The 17,308-nt window shown below is 35.5% G+C and overlaps 1 protein-coding gene across 1 annotated transcript in view; it reads left to right on the forward strand.

Moving 5' to 3' along the window:
* Positions 1-17,308, forward strand: part of tbck (TBC1 domain containing kinase) — a 53,092-nt gene that overhangs the window by 18,097 nt on the left and 17,687 nt on the right. Inside the window, exons 21-22 of the mRNA XM_089132060.1 lie at positions 3,268-3,304; positions 5,084-5,245. Coding sequence (XP_088988186.1) covers positions 3,268-3,304; positions 5,084-5,245 — 199 coding nt within the window. The remainder of the gene's footprint in view (positions 1-3,267; positions 3,305-5,083; positions 5,246-17,308) is intronic.

Genomic DNA, 17,308 nt, shown 5'->3' on the forward strand with positions numbered 1-17,308 from the left:
TGATGTCTTTCTACACTGTTGGATGGGTGACCTCCACAGCCAAATCCACACACATCTTTATGATTGAGGGTCCAAATAAAAGATGAGTTGTGGGAATCAACACTGAACTGGTCTTTGATGCAAGAGGAGTGAACCGCTCAGCCTCTGAACAGCTGCTGTTATGGTTCGACTGTAAGAAGGGTAAAAAAGACTCACGAGAGGATGTAACCGTTGCCGAGCTCTGAGATGACCATTATATATGCTTAACCCTGCCAATTCCCAATGCGTTTGATCTGGAAGTGTTTGTTTTCTTGTCAGCACAATCCCAATGTCACCTTGTGCTCTTTGAAAAGGGGCCATGTAGCATATATTTTTCATTGGAAGAAGATGGGCTTTGTTAGCTTGGGCCAGAAAACAACTGCCTAGAATACCCTAGCAACCATCTGCTCATACCCCATAGACATATACACTAGACCTCACCTGGGGGTTCTAAGCATGCGTCAAAACCGCCGCCATCTTGGAACAGGGGTCTTGTCATAGGAAGTAGCTAGGTAATCTCTGCCTTTACTTCGAATTCATTGATGGTGGCGGACTTTTGTGCAGCGTATGAAGTTCACGGATGAAATCTGAACTAGGAATGAAAAAAATAATAATTTTCTTTCTGGAATCAATGATAAATAAAAAAACCCAAAAAAACAAGAAAAATCGCATTCATGATGATTTATGGTGATTTTATTTGCGTTAGACCTGTGTCTACTACATTGACGCTGATGCATTAAAGTGGAGGGGCTCCCCTGTTTCAAGATGGCGGCTCTATTGACACATTCGTTCTAATGAACTGCCGTATCCAAGGTGAGGTCTAGTGTATATGTCTATGCTCATACCCTAGCAACCTGGCACACAGTGGCGTGTTATGCATGGGCAAACACCAGTCATATTGTCTTCACAAAAGCTGTATCTTGATTCTTTTTGTCTGTAACCAGCCGTTTATTCCCATAGTTGTCGTTTAAATTTTTTCTGTAGTTGGGATAATATTTGATCTTATCAAACTGTCTTTGAGGCATGTGTACGTCTTGGCTGATGTTAGTTGAGGATTTGGCTCAGTTCTGTAATGTCTGCATGAGTGCTGTTATATTTGGCAGGATAAGGCCTGAAATTCACAGCGAAGTGACCTAGTTTTGTGTCCTGCTTCATGTTGGCATTCCGATGATGTTGGATAGGCCCTTTTCCGCCAAAACTAACTGCTATTATTTCGCTTTCCTTTCAAGGATCCATTGAAGTGCTCAGGCAAAATAGCAAACACATAATTTTGGATCTAATTTGGTAATGTTTGTTATGATGTAATTAAAGGCAGCCTTTTCCCAGGTCACTTTCTATAGATGATCTTTAAAGGGATAGTTCACTTTGAAATTAATTTTTGATATGTTTTAGCTTACTTCAAGGGTATCCAAGATGTAGGTGTCTTTGTTTCCGCAGTAGTTTCAATTTTGATATTTTTAGGTCAAACCGTTCTTGTGTGTCAGTTATATAATGGAGGTCTATGGTCACCACCTCAAAGGGCATGCACAAAGAAGTCCAAATTAAACATGATTTAATGACTCGAAAATGTAAGTACATATTGATGACCGAGCGGTTTGTGTGAGAAAACGAACAGTATTTATATCGTTTTTACCTCTTGTAATCACAGTCACGTCCAAGTACTCTGAGGGCGCGGGCGCTTCTGTCTGCGCAAGCGCCGGAAGTGATCTTTCGCGCGTGTACATCACTCATTGTTTACACAGAGATTTATGAGTCCTTAAATCATTATTAATTTGGACTTCTCTGTGCATGCTTTTTGAGGTGGTGACCATAGACCTCCATTATATGACTGATGGACACGAACAGTTTGACCTAAAAATATCAAAATTGAAACAACTGTGGAAACAAAGACAACTACATCTTGGATGCCCTTGGGGTAAGCTAAAACATTCCAACAATTAATTTCAAAGTGAACTATCCCTTTAACAGAAGTTTGGGGTTAGTAAGATTTAAAAAAAAAAAGGTGCATTGCATGTTTTTATGTTAAAATATATTGTGGAAATGTGAAGCAGCACAACTGTTTTCCACATTAATAATGCTCAGAAATGTTCCTCGAGCAGCAAATCATCATATTAGAATGATTTCTGACGGATCATGTGACACTGGAGACTGGAGTAATGATGCTGACTGACAATTCAGCTTTGATTCACAGGAATAAATTACATTTTAAAAGAGATTAAAATAGAAATCACAATATCACGATTCGATACATATCACAACACTAAACTCACGATACGGTATTATTGCGATATGGTAAAAACTGTTTGTTTATTATTCTGTTGATTAAAATGCTAAATTTGGTATTCCATTGTGGGTGTAAATGAATAGGCTTGGACTAAGAGTTGGCAACCCAATGCACAGGACAATGATGAAACCAGAATAACAATGATTCTGAAGCTGAAAACATAATTATAATACACGAATATGCTTGCACTCTTTCACTGGCTTGATATATTTAGACTAATGTTGGACACTGGTATTTTTTACTGGTAACATAAGACATTTAGCATTATCAGGACCCACAGATAGTCCCTCATTGCATTATTATACATATCGTAGTTTAATGTAGTACTGACACAATTTTCATTTTGGGTGAGCAATACATATCGTCATTATCCACGATACATATTGTTACATTTTTGTATTGCGATATATTGTGACACGATATACCCTTAGTAGCATGTATTGTTTTAATATTGGGTGTCATTGTATTAGTTCCCATCATGCACAGCTCCTTGTCTCCTCTTAATCGGACTGTGATGTCTAGCAGCGGTCAGTCTGCCTCAGTTGGACATGGAGCTCTTCCCTTCCCAGCAGAGAGAGAGAGAGAGAGAGCTGAGCTGGCTAGACGGAAGCCTGTCTCACACTCGTCCCTAAAGCCCTCTGAGGCCGAGCCACCAATCGGCTGCTGAAATGGATTATACATCCTACCCAACCGCAACCGAGCAGCACCATGGGAAAAGAGGCAGTGTTGGAACAGGTGCTGGAGGGAGACGCTGTTCATTACACTCCCACACACGTCCTCTCGTTTCACAAGCAAAAGCCTGAATTGCAAATGCAGGTTTTCTCTGATGAACTGAACAATAGCTGAGGTGTTTTATTGGGAATTATAAAAGGGCCCTTGCTGTTTATTCATATTAATCACGTTGTTCCTTGTGTAGAACCGGCTTTTGTGCAAGAGTGAACATTGCTTCTTTCTGTTCTTTTCAGCTCTACGCCATCCCGTGGTTCCTTACAATGTTCACACGTAAGTGTCAGTGGCTCATGTTGACTCATGTGGCTCAGATCTGAAGCATTGGGCAATGTTTAGCTATTTTCTGGATGCATAGATGATACATAATGCACAACCTAATTTTCCCCCTCCTAAAGTTGACTAGCAACATTCATTTGAAGATTGTTTGAAGGACTAATTATAGTCATTTGAAGAACTATAGTTATAGAATTATAGCGTTTTTTTTATTCACTCTGTAGTCATTTATGCATTCACATTTATTTTGGTTTTGAAATGTGAAATATGCGTTTATCTTCAAAGACATAATCAGAACATGAATTGTTCTCTTTCAGAGACTTGCATTTCCAAAACAATAAGCACTGATGGACTAATTGTGCATTGTTTTATCAAAAAATATTGTTACGTGCAGTAGCTTGTGATAAAAATACACATAATAATAATACTAATAAAAATTATAATTCTTATCATATATATTTAATAGTAATATTGTTAATGCTGTAATCATAGTTATTTTTTATTAATAATATCTGATTTACATTAATTATGTAAAACTATACTTATGTAATTTAATTAAAAAAAAATAATATTTCAAGATGCTCTGTTTCAGAGACTTGCCTTTTCTAGACAATAGGCAGTGATAGACTGATTGTGCATTGTTTCATCAAACATTGCAACAACTGCAGTATTTTGTGGTAAAAACATAATAATAATAATTTTCTATTCATATTTTATTGTTATTGCTACTATTCTTATTGCTGTTATTATTAATAATAATGACACAATAATAATATAATTATTATATTATATTATAATAATATATATTATATAGTAATATAACACAATAAAAATAGTGTAAAACTGTACTTGAATAACTTAATTATGCTCTGTTTTCTTTTGATGATCACACAATAAATAACAATGCGTTTCTTTCTTAAAATGCACAACAAAAATTCAAATTAATAAAATAAAGAGATAGTTCACTTTGAAATGATTTTTTGGTATGTTTTAGCTTACCTCAAAGGCATCCAAGATGTAGGTGTCTTTGTTTACGCAGTATTTTAAATTTTGATATTTTTAGGTCAAACCATTCGTGTCTGTCAGTCATATAATGGAGGTCTATGGTCACCACCTGAAAGAGCATGCACAGAGAAGTCCAAATTATACATGATTTAATGACTCGTAAATGTAAGTACACATTGATGGCCTAAGACATGAAACAAGTGGTTTGTATGAGAGAACAAACAGTATTTATATCGTTTTTACTTCTTGTAACCACAGCCACGTCCAAGTACTGTGAGGGCGTGGGCGCTTTGTGGCTGTGGTTACAAGAGGTAACTATATAAATACTGTTCGTTTTCTCACACAAACCACTCGTTTCGTGTCTTTGGCCGTCAATGTGTACTTACATTTAGGAGTCATTAAATCATGTTTAATTTGGACTTCTCTGTGCATGTCCTTTGAGGTGGTGACCATAGACCTCCATTATATGACTGATAGACATAAACGGTTTGACCTTAAAATATCAAAATTGAAAATACTGCGGAAACAAAGACACCTACATCTTGGATGCCCATAAGGTAAGCTAAAACATGCCAAAAATTAATTTCAAAGTGAACTATCCCTTTAATAAATATGGATAGTTCCTGTTTTGGAATCTGGGATTACAAAGAAATACATTACAGCAACAGCTATGATACAGTAGGCCTGTTGACCATTTTAATACACAGCTGTTACAGTGCAAAGGCTGCAAACTATACTCGCAATAAGTCATTTGTTGTCCCATTTCCTCCACAGATGTGTTCCCCCTGCACAAGATCTTCCACCTGTGGGACACTTTGCTTTTGGGAAACTCCTCTTTCCCTTTTTGCATCGGTGTAGCTATTCTGCAGCAGCTGAGAGACCGTCTGCTGGCCAACGGCTTCAACGAATGCATACTGCTCTTCTCAGACCTGCCCGGTAAGAGTCAACGATGCACACGCGCAGAAAACATTTGATTTCCATATTCTTTCGTAGCATTTGAATTTTGAATTTTGAATTGTTCCCCCTGAATAGTTCAACTGTAATATTTACAAAAACAGTTGCGATTTAGTTTCTCATGACCATCTCCTTTAAGACTTTTATATGTAAATGACTTGTTAGGTTTAGTTAACCTCTGTCTACCAGTTTAGTTCAGACTCTTTTTCAACACTCTAAGTGGTTGAATATTGAACAGGCATTGAACTTTTTTGCAGTTTCGTTTGCATAAATTTGCATTGCGAATTAGCTAATGCATATTTCTGCATTGAGTTTTTGGTTAAAGTGTATGCTAGAATTGTGTAGAACAGGTGCATTGTGTGTAAATCTACTTTATGCTGTTTAAAGGCTGAGTTTATACTCTTAGAATAAAAGGTTCTATATAGAATCTTAAAGAGCTCTATTGTAGTAATAACTCCGCTATGGGAATTAGCCATCAGGGCGGTCCCCCGAGAACTACATTTTCCCAGAGGGCCATTTTCCTGGTTGTAGTAGTGACTCTAAAATTAAGTAAGCCAGCAGACAGCAGAGTCATTTAAACGTGGCATCCGACAACTGGGGAATTTAGGACTTTGTGAATGGTTGAAGTGCCTGGATTCATGTTTCATATGGCATGCATTTGGCCAATCATCACACACTTACGCCACTGTTAGTTCCCATTGTGTTGGGTTAGACTCTTCTCGGAAATAGTAGCTAATTTAGTTCCCTCTAAAAGACGTTCCTAGAACTAAAATTATTCCCAGAACATGCTTAAAAGTGTCTACTTCCTCCAGTTATAGGAACTTTGAAACATTCCTCCGGTGCAAAAGCGCATTATTAGGCGTTTCATATATAGAACTATATATGAACTATAGTTTCATATAGAGTTTCCACTATGGGGGCATTTTATGGATTTACATTTAATGTAATTCATTTTTATTTTGATTACATGTTATGAATTAAACACCACTTAACATACTTTAACACGCAAAAAAAGCATTTTAACCCAAAATTAATTTTTAACAATTTTTTTTTTTTTAAATATTGACTGTTCATCCGAGTGGTCCAAGACCTTAGGACTTTTTTGCACTTGAGCCACGAATACACACAGAAGAATTAACTGGATTCGAAACGTTTATGTGGTTGTAATAAAAAAAGTATCAAATTCGATACATCCCCTTTGGAATGAATGGAATAGGAGGAATGCTACAACATACATAGAAGAATGCTAAAAAAATGCTCAAAACTAAAAAACTGCTCAAAACTAAAACATAAAATCCTAAGACTTTTAACATTTTTTTTTTGTTTGAATGTGTACATGTGTATCTGAATGCATGCGGAAGAAGACCCAGCGTAACAGCTCATTTGCTCCATATCATATAGAGCTATATGTAGTGGCAAAAGTCATGAAACATCACGTTATATTATTATTTTTTTTCTAAAAGAGGTCGGCAGAGACACCCAAATTGACCCAATGTGAGATATTTTGAGCTGGTTATGCATGTATTGGAAAGTTATTTTGAATTTTAGTTGAAAGAATGTGAGGAATGTGCTTAAATTATACTATTTATTGATCAAATCTAGTCATTTAATGGTACATATAAGTAATAAAAAATGTCCCAAAAAATGCATTAAAAATATAATTAAAATTAAATGATATAAGCTTTCTGGACAAAAAAAAAGTATAATTTTAGGGCTTCTGGTGACCTGCGAGGGAAGGATTTGTTACTTAATATGTAATCAATTTAGATATTTATTTTTATATAGAACCTTTTTAAAATAAAGGGTTGTTTAAAATTGAGTCAAGAACCTCATTTATCCATTTTTCGAGTGAAGTGCAACAAGGATGCTTATAAATACACGTGTGGGTTTGCTGCAGTTGCTGTGGATCCTTGGAAACAGCGAATAATGCACACTTGTCTGTTGAAACACACCTCTGTCAAACAGTGTGCTTTATTCCATGTAAGCCTTCCGATGCCGGGGCTCAGTTGAGACTTGTTTGCGATGAGCTCAGGATAAGTTATGTGGCTTACGCCGTGGTATGTGGGAAGAGGCAGCTGGACCCGGTGTGGCCCGTCGAGTGGCGTTCCGGCCGGGACACCGTGCGTTTCCTCTGGCATCTGCTTGCCACTATTCCCTGAGGTTGCTGTCAACACGGAGCTGTGCCGTGGCTGAAGTGATGGACGATGATTGAGTCTAATGTGAGGGAATTAGCTGGGAGCATTCAGAGCTGCAGGAATGCTGATGGTGTGTACACTCTGTCTCAATGCAGGGATTACTTCCCAAAATAATGTGAAAAATATCCGTTACCATGGTAGTTGAAAGCAGCAGAAGTCCTGAAACTTGTCGCAGTAAATGCCCTCAAAACAAGGCTTAAAGAAAGCTTGTTTTGATTGTGTGTGTGTGTGTGTGCGTGTGTGTGTGTGTGTGTGAAATCAAGGTAAAAAAACAGGAAAGGAGCATTTAAATGTATTGTTCTTATTTAAATGTCAATGGATGTGTATGCTGGTTATACTTCCTGTTGTTTTTTTTTTTTCATCCAGTTTAGAGGATGTCTAGTCTACTAGTCTACTTTAGTCTGTATGCAATTAAATCAATTTTTATAAATCTCATATATAAAATAAATATATGTTGTCTTTTACTTACCGTCATGAAAATAAAAATAAATATTAATAAATAATAAATTATTCCCAAAAATAAAATAAAAAAATCTTTACCAATTTATGTTGTTACATAAAGCAGTTAAAAGTGATATTTTAGGTTTGATGTCAGCTTTTGGTGCAATTAGTATTTTTTTCCACTTTTCCACTTTTTTCCACGAGCAATAATAAAAAAATAAAACCATCTCGAGTTATTATAATGTGAAATTAAACTCGTTAAATTTCGAGAAAAAAAGTTGAAATGCAATCTTTGAGAATAAACTCATTAAATATTGAGAATAAAGTTGCTGTTTTGAGAAAAAAAACGTGTTAAATTTTGAGAAAAAAGTCGAAATACAATCTTCAGAATAAACTCATTAAATTTCAAGAAAAAAAGTTGTTGTTTCGAGAAAAAAACTTGTTAAATTTCGAGGAAAAAACTAGTTAAATTTCAAGAAAAACTCGAAATACAATCTTGTATCTTGAAAAACTCGAAATACAAACTTTTTGTCTTGAAATTTAACGAGTTTAATTTTGCATTATAATGACTTTAATCTCGAGATGGTTTTATTATTATTTTAGTTATTGCTTGGCCCTTATCCTCTTCCGTAAGTTTACGCGTAATAAACTTTGACGTATTCTAAAATTTGAAAAAAAAAAAAAAAAACGTATTCTAAAATTTAAATGAAAGCTAAAATGCTAAAGCAAAATATTAATAAATACTCTAAAGCCGTGTGTCGACCAAAGCGTTTTTCCATGCGCCTGGCATACATTTTCAATTGTTTTTAATAGGAGCACCGCGTTTTTTAAACGGCATGAGTGCAACGAAGCACTGAGCGTTTTTTCACGCTGGAGCGCCCGGCGTTTTTTATTGGTCGCCGAGAGTTGAAAAATGTTCAACTTTGGATAAGGTAGCGCTCATCACTGTCACTTTACCCAGCCGTCCAATCACAGTGGAGGAGGGGCGGGACTAAACCACACTGACCAACTGTCACAACATTCTTTCTGTACAACGACATCAACGGCAACAGAGCTAACCGAACAAAATGGATGAAAAATAAATTTTTAGTATGAAACAAATTATCTGCGAAATCAGTTACAAGTAAACTGTGCTGCGGATATTCTGTATCATAGCGGAAAAAAAACGCTGTGCTGGCAAACCGCTCTCAACGCCCAAAGCCGTTTTCAGCTGGATAAAAATGCTTTACTGGACACAATTCCTAATAGTATATACATAATACATAAAGTTGTATTGGGCATTAGCTTATGACCAGTATGGAAGTTTGTTTCTGCTACGGAATAATAATAAAAAAGGGTAATTGCCACTTTTTATGTCACAATTTTGTCTCGCGATTTTTCTGCAAGCTTGTATCTTGCGATTCTGAGGTGGAAAAAGTCACAATTGTGAGATAAAATTTGCAATTACCTTTTTCTATTTTATTCAGTGGCAGAAACCAGGCCAACTCATTCCAGCATTTGAAGTTAATAACCTAAAACACCAGAGGTTCTCACCTCACATGTTGTCCCAGAAAATCACTATTTGTTAGGCTGTCCTTCCAGTGGAGGCCGCAAAGAGGATAATACTGTCATATCAGAGTTCCGGAAGACATATATGAAACATAAACAATACTTATTGCACCTTGAAAGCTGAAGTGTTTGCCACTAGTAGCACCAAATGGAATTGCGAAAGTTATTACTTCAAACACACAGTACCATCTAAATACATTATTCGCTGCTTCTAGTGACTATGGGTGTTACGGAGAGAAGTATGATTTGGTGATATCTGTCAGGTGGTTGGGGTGTTTTATATAAGGCTTTCCAAACTAATTTTGAAAAAGCCAAAAGAAAATCAAATCAAAGGCAATCACAGAGAAATCTGTTATAGATATGGCAACGATGTTCAACAGCAGCCCACGAGACACGCCATTACTCTGTCCTGTCAGGAGACAAATATCCAGCTGGAAGTGAAGCACAAATCTCATTTTGACAAAAAGAGTATCTGACTACAATTGGCTAATAAGCATCTGTCACTGACAATACAGTAGCTTTAGAGATTTTACAGGACAGTCTTCCTTAAGATACTTCTAAAGACTTGAGGTGTACTAGCAGGTGTCCAGTTCTGTCAAAATCAGTTTTAAACCATGTAAACCTACTTGCCTGAATAGGTGTCTGGAGTCTAACACTCAGGAGGGATGTAGTTGGCTTCAGAAATTAAGATATTTCCTTATGAATTATAAGGAAGAGGTGGTCTGGGTATGTTTTTCTTTTTTATCATCCATTATTAATGGATAATGGCATCCATAATGCATCAGAAATCATCGCTGGTAGATATTTTCTCTTTAGAAAAAAGAGTGGTGTTATGGAATGCCAAAGCTAACTTAATTAAAAAATAAATAAATTCATAAATAAATTATACAAAGAAATGTAAAAAAGAAAGCAAAAATACATAAATAAATGCCGATATTAATATACAAAGAAATGTAAAGAAGTACAAATAAATGAGTATTTATACTTTTATTTCCTTATTTATATATAATTGTATTTCACACATTTATTTATTTATACATTTATTCATTTATTTATTTCCACTTTTATTTATTTCTACATTCATTTATGTATTTATGTTTTTATGTCTACATTTACTTTTCACATTTATTTATTTCTACATTTATTTATTTCCACTTTTATTTATTTCCACATTCATTTATGTATTTATGTTTTTATGTCTACATTTATTTATTTCTACATTTATTTATTTCCACATTTATTTATTACATATGCTGTACATACAGTAGTAATATAGTAATATTTTTATATTAGTTTTAGCTTTTATATCAGCATTAGTTTTTTGGACTGTTGGTTATTTTATCACTTCCTCCCGCTAACTCTATTTTCTATTTTTTTTTTTCTATAAATGGGTCAGTGTCAAATGAGGGTATATAAAAAAGGAAAATCTTTTAAAAAAACATACTTGTACAGTATTACAAAAATGTAATAAAATCTATTTAATGAAATTAATTACAATGAAAAGTATCAAAAAAGCGTGTACCCAACGTTTTTATTTTTCCCCCCACAAATGTCTTGACTTTGTTTGATTTTGACATCTTCTTGAGGTGAATTAAAATAATAATAATAATGATGATAATATTATTAATAAATACTGACCTTAACAGACAATCATGATATTTTATTTGACAGATACTTTCTGATAGTGCCTGCTTTTCAAATATATTAGTAATATTTAATAATTTAATAAATCCACTACTGTTCTTGAAGATAATGCAGTGAAGTGTTATTACTCTCTCCAGGATGTTACGCTTTTTTACTAAACAAATTTTAAATTTGAAACATCATAAAATAGGTGTTTTACGTTTAACGCTTTCTATGCTATTAAATAGAAATACCTTGGTATTACTATGATTTTCGACATGCTACCATGATAATACCAATGTTTCAGGACATACTTTGTATAGCATTATGTTATAACCTTTGTTTTTGGGAATGTAATGCAGTGGTGCCATAGTATTCTTTGATGTTTCTTGAAGTACCATGCTAATATCATGGCATATTATTATTAAACAAACTATTAAACATGGTATGTCGCTTTTATCAATCTACTAATGAGACAACTTTTGCAAAGCTCAGTTTTTGTGTTTCAGTGGAAGAATTATTTACAAACGTATATTATTTCTCTCTGGGAAGTCTATAAATGTTGCCTGGGGTTTTTTGGGGGCATATGCAAAGCATCAGTATTCACAAAACAGGGAATTTGTTTCAAAGCAAAACTTTTGTCAGCTTACTGACTACTAACATTATGCTGTGAAGCTCTCAGAGAATTAAACGCCTTTGAAAGTTTGGCTTTTGAAGCCGATGGATGGGGCTTTTTTTTTTTTCTTCGCAGGTTGAACGGAGGTCTTGTGGGATTGGCATCTCTTCTCTTTTCTGTCTGTAATTGTGGCAGCAATGTAATTAACACAGCATGGGGCGGGAGAACGTGGATGAACATGCAGACGTTTATGTTTGAGAAGGTCACGGCTGTCATTTCTTCCACCACACGCTGTTGAGTTGAGCTCTTGCCCCGGTTTTCCTCGCATGCACTGCGTCCGCCTCTGCTGTTACTGGATCTCCTTGGCGGGCGTCCATGATGGGGGCCGTTATCTCGCATCTTGAGATTGTTTCGGTTCGTTTGTCTCCAAATCGCTCGTTTTAAATGGCTATTTCCTGGACGCAGAGGAGCGAGTGGCATTAAACATTGAAAAGTCATTGGAAGAAGGAGGCTCTTGTATCCAATCGGGCTGCAGGGTCGATGCCACTAAGATTTAGGGATTTCATATTTCTTTTTTTTTTCGCTGGCAAGTCACATGAAAGTTTGAGGAGTTGAGGAACAAAACTCCTTTTATAGGTAAAATATTTGTCCTTGCTGCTTAACAGCTCACTCTCGGTTTCCTTCAGTCAAACACTCAGCTCGAACACACATGTTGATTTCACTGTATTTGTGAACAGTTTTTATATGCAAATGTTTCTAACCCAAACTCAGTAGATTTGCACAATTTGGTCTTTTTAACTAGTATTGCCAAACCTCCACACAATGGTAATCAGAAGCATTTGTTTTTTTTTCTGAGATCCAGCCATAATTGCACAAACATTAGTGTTCATTTTCTCTACAGAACATGTAAGCACAAAGTTCATTTCTCACTTACCGCAGTGCTACAGTGTTGTGGATGCTTGCCAGGGCATTACTGTGTGTTTGCGAAGATGGTTTGGGTGTTTGCTAGAGGAACAAATGAATATTCTTAATGTTTTATGATAAAAATATCAATATTTAAGTGAAGCAACATGACCATACTCTGAATTTGTAGTTCACTTAAAAAAAAAACTTTTGCTGATAATTTACTCACCCCCATGTCATCCAAGATGTCCACCTCATTCTTTCTTCAGTCGAAAAGAAATTAAGGTTCCAGCAAAACATTCCAGCATTTTTCTCCATATAATGGACTTCAATGGGAACCAAACGGTTCAAGGTCCAAAAGACAGTTTCATTGCAAACTGCAAACTGTTCAAAGGGTTTAAACGATTCCAGATGATGAATAAGGGTCTTATCAAGGAAAATGATCGCTCATTTAAAAAAAAAAATAACAAAGTTTAAGTTTTATAAGCTCAAATGCTGGCCTTGCTCTGTACTGCGATGCACATTCGTGACTCTCCTGTTCGAACTCGAACAAATATTTTTTCGTGTAATTTGGTTCATACAACGAACGAAATGAACGAATTGACTCTGGAAAAGATTCTTTCGGTTCCCAGTAAAGTGCATTATATATGGAGAAAAATATAATGAATTGAAAATATAATGGAATTGAACCTGCAACCTTTGGGTGCGACTCTCTAACCATTAGGCCGTGTGTCCACCAAAGCGTTTTTCCACGCGCCTGGCGTACGTTTTCAATTGTTTTCGATAGGAGTGCGGCGTTTTTTAAACGCCATGAGCGTAACGAAGCGCTGAGCGTTTTTTTTTGTTTTTTTTCACGCTGAAGCTCCGAGCGCCCGACTTTTTTACTGGTCGCCGAGAGTTGAAAAATGTTCAACTTTGGAAAAAAAGGCATTCAAGACATATGTCATGTCATGGTTATGAAGGTGTCATGTCAGTCTTATGAACACCCCTTCAAGTAAAGCGTTACCCGTATGGGGAATTGACTGGATGGTTGTGGTTTTCTATTGTTGGATCTCATGTGAGTGACAAGTTGATCCCGCCCTCTCGCTATTAAAGATTATGAGGGCACATAACAAATACAGCAATTTACTGTAAAACAAGAACCTCTTCCTTTTACGCTTTATTCACGGCAGCGCCATCTTTGATTTTTAATGAGAATGAAAGCGAGGCTGTGAGGGATAGACATGCATCTCTTCAATGGGCTGTATTGTTATTTAATGTGTTTTCGGATTGCTCTGCTCATTAAACACTGGAAAAATATCTTTCCAAGAAATGTCAGTTGACAAAAAACTCCTGACAACGTAAGCTGTGGAAAAAAGTAATCTAGGAGCTTTATTCAGCTTTTTACAGCGGATGCCATTGTAAACATGGTAAGTCTATCCCTCACAGCCTCACTTTCATACCTGTCATGGCGCTGCTCTGAATAAGGTCTATAACTTCATTTTCCACTGTACACTTTATTAAAGCGCATTATTCATTTATGCCCATGCCCTACTCCCATTCCCATCGCATCCAAAGACATTTTTCCATTGAGACGTTAAGCACCATCATCACATTCCTCTGTCCTAACGTGTTTGTTTGACCCACTTGTTGCTACATGACTGTGTTTACTTTACACACTTGTTTGCGCTAAATATAGAGTTGGTGAATCTGTGGTTTGTAATTCCTGCCTCCCGTACACAAACGTCTCAACTTGTTAATAACATGTTTTAACATTTTTTTCATTTTTATTCTCTCACGCAGGTTACTAATTTAACCGTGGAGACTGGGTTTGTATACATGACTGCGTGTTTTGTTTTGGCCAACACTGAAGACATCCTTTTCAGTTTTAAAGCACAAAAGCCTGCTATATTTCGTTGGAGAAAGGTTGTGGAGGAGATTTTTTTTTTTCTCCTCAATCTTTTTTATAGCTTAGTTTATGCTATCACCTTTATCAAAGCCATTTTTTCTTTCCGCTCTTATGCGTTTTGGAAACTGTGAGCTGGAAAATGATGGTAGTGATGAAATGTATTCATGAGCTGATGGGTGTTAAATTGCCCAGACTAACATTAATCTGTTCTGTCAATAGAAGCCGTGAAGCTCTGGGTGGAGTTTAGTGGAAGTGCCTGACAGATATACATTTTTAAAGGGTCGTACTGAGATCGATGCAATTATATATATATTTATATATTATATCCATTACAAGAGAGTAGATGTTAAAACTAGTGGTCGACCGATATATCGCCACGGCCGATGTATCGGCCGATATTTGGCATTTAAATATCGTTTAAATATTAATTTAAATATTAAAATTAAATATATTTAAATATCGGCATCGGCCAATACATTTTTCTGATTGGCCGATGTATTGGAAACGGGACTTTTATTTTGACAGGCGGCGCTCGAAAATACCAGCACCTATTATATTGTATATTATGTGTAATAGAAAATATTATATATATATATATATATATATATATATATATATATATATATATATATATATATTTTTTTCTAGCTTTCAAAAGTTTTTGGGGCAGTAAGATATTATTTTTAAAGAAATGAAAATTTTGATGCAGGAAATTGAGCATAGGTGACAGTAAAGACATTTATAATTTTACAAAGATTTTTATTTAAAATAAATTCTGTTCTTTTAAACATTCAGGACATCAAAGAGTCTTGAAAAAAAAAGCAATTCATCATATTAGAATGATTTCTGGTTGATCATGTGACACTGAAGACTGAAAATTCAGCTTTGCATCGCAGAAATAAATTGCATTTTATAATAAATTTATATTATTATATTTTTAATAAATTGCAAGATATTAAAATAGAAAACTGTTATTTTAAATTGTGATGATATTTCAAAATATTACTGTTTTTACTGTATTTTTATAAAATAATTGCAGCCTTGGTGAGCATAGGAGACTTCAATTAAACACTGTAAAAAAAAGGGATGCAAGATACAGTATATCAGCCACCATATCGGTATCGGCCAATATATAGTTGCTTGAAATATGATTCGAATTACTTTAAAAAGGAAAACATCGTGCAACATGTGCAGCCCAAGTCTGTCAAATATACTACAGAAAACTATAATGAGAACATTATAATTGTGTACTTGGGACATCGATTTAATGGTGAGACTTTTGTTTTTGTAAGCAGGCTCTCAAAAAAAAAAAAAAAAAGCATCGGCTAAAATGTTCATATCGGTGCATCTCTATCAAAAAAATATTACTTACCCCAAACTTTTGAACAGTAGTTTAATTTATATTTTAATTTTGTCATTTTTAATTGTAAATTTCCTGGTAATTGAACCAAGCAGAACTTAGTCATTGCTCTTTGCTGTTATAATTCATAATAAAAACTCTGGCCACTAGTCTAAAGTGAAAAGGATTCACTTCAGTTATTCACTAGGTGCCCAAAAAATTACCATGTTAACCATTTGTTTACACCAAAATATTTCCATTATTGTCATTACAAGCGTAATAATAATGTCTGTTCCACATCCTGTAGAAGCTGATTTCACTCCTTCAGTCATAGTGGATGAAGTCAGGAGAATTTAGTAGTGTGTCATTTAGTTCTTATCCCCCTTTACTACTGAATCCAGGTAACTCCTTGAATCAGGCATGTGAATGTCTGATTAATGTCTTCAGCTAATACTGTGACAAAATCTGTGTTTATAAAGATGAAATGTGGAATGCATAGCCAAACCTGCATGGTATTTGTCTTGACTACAGTGGGAATTCTGTGCTGGAAGGCGGTGGTGTTTCATGCAACATTCATGCTTTGTGACTAAATGTCTTTACTCATTCCTTTTGTGCCACTGTGTTGGGTTGGGATTGTATGTGGGGCACACACAAGGACCTCTAGTGCATGCACTGTGCAATCCCCTAGCGATTGGGAGGATTGTATGTAAGAGTTACGGCAGAGGTGACAAGGCACCATATTTCTGATGTGCGCATATCTCAAACCTCCAGATCCATGTGTCATTCCTCATCTCATCGTCTAGATTTGGGTCAGTGGAAGGAGGCACAGGGAGGTGATGGTTGGAGGAAAGGCGGATCACCTGTCAAGTCTCTAATGCACTGACTGATTGGTGCCTCATCTCTCATGCTGTTTGCATTCATCCTGCTCCTCTCTTTCTCTTTTCCAAAGCCTAACTTGCCATCTTAACTGGAATGAGTCTTATAATCATAGGTGACTGACTTCCAAGTCTTCAGTGCGAGACGCCCATAAAAACCGAGCGTTTTTCAGCAAGGCTCAAAACTAGGGTAGAAAATAGCCTATTACTTATTCATTTTGATGTTTTTGAATGAAAAAACCAAGCGGACGTTATAAGTTGACCCCAGACAACAATATAATTTTTTTTTAAAAAGCCAGGTCATGACCCCTTTAAGACAAACGTGAGTGCTGAGATGCGATGGTATGTGTAACATTTATAAAATATTTCTATTCCAAATAAATGCTGTTGAATTTTATTCATCAAAGAATCCTGATCTCCACAAACAAATATGAAGCAGCACAACTGTTTTCAACATAATAATAATATATGTTTCTTAAGCATCAAATCATCATTGAATGATTTCTGAAGGATCATGTGACACTGAAGAATGGTGTAATGATGCTGAATATTCAGTTTTACATCACAGGAATAAATGACATTTTAAAATATATTAAATTAGAAAACAGTTATTTTAA

The sequence above is a fragment of the Pimephales promelas genome, chromosome 6 (genome assembly GCF_988280905.1).
Source record: "Pimephales promelas chromosome 6, fPimPro1.hap1.1, whole genome shotgun sequence".
Classification (NCBI taxonomy): Eukaryota; Metazoa; Chordata; class Actinopteri; order Cypriniformes; family Leuciscidae; genus Pimephales; species Pimephales promelas.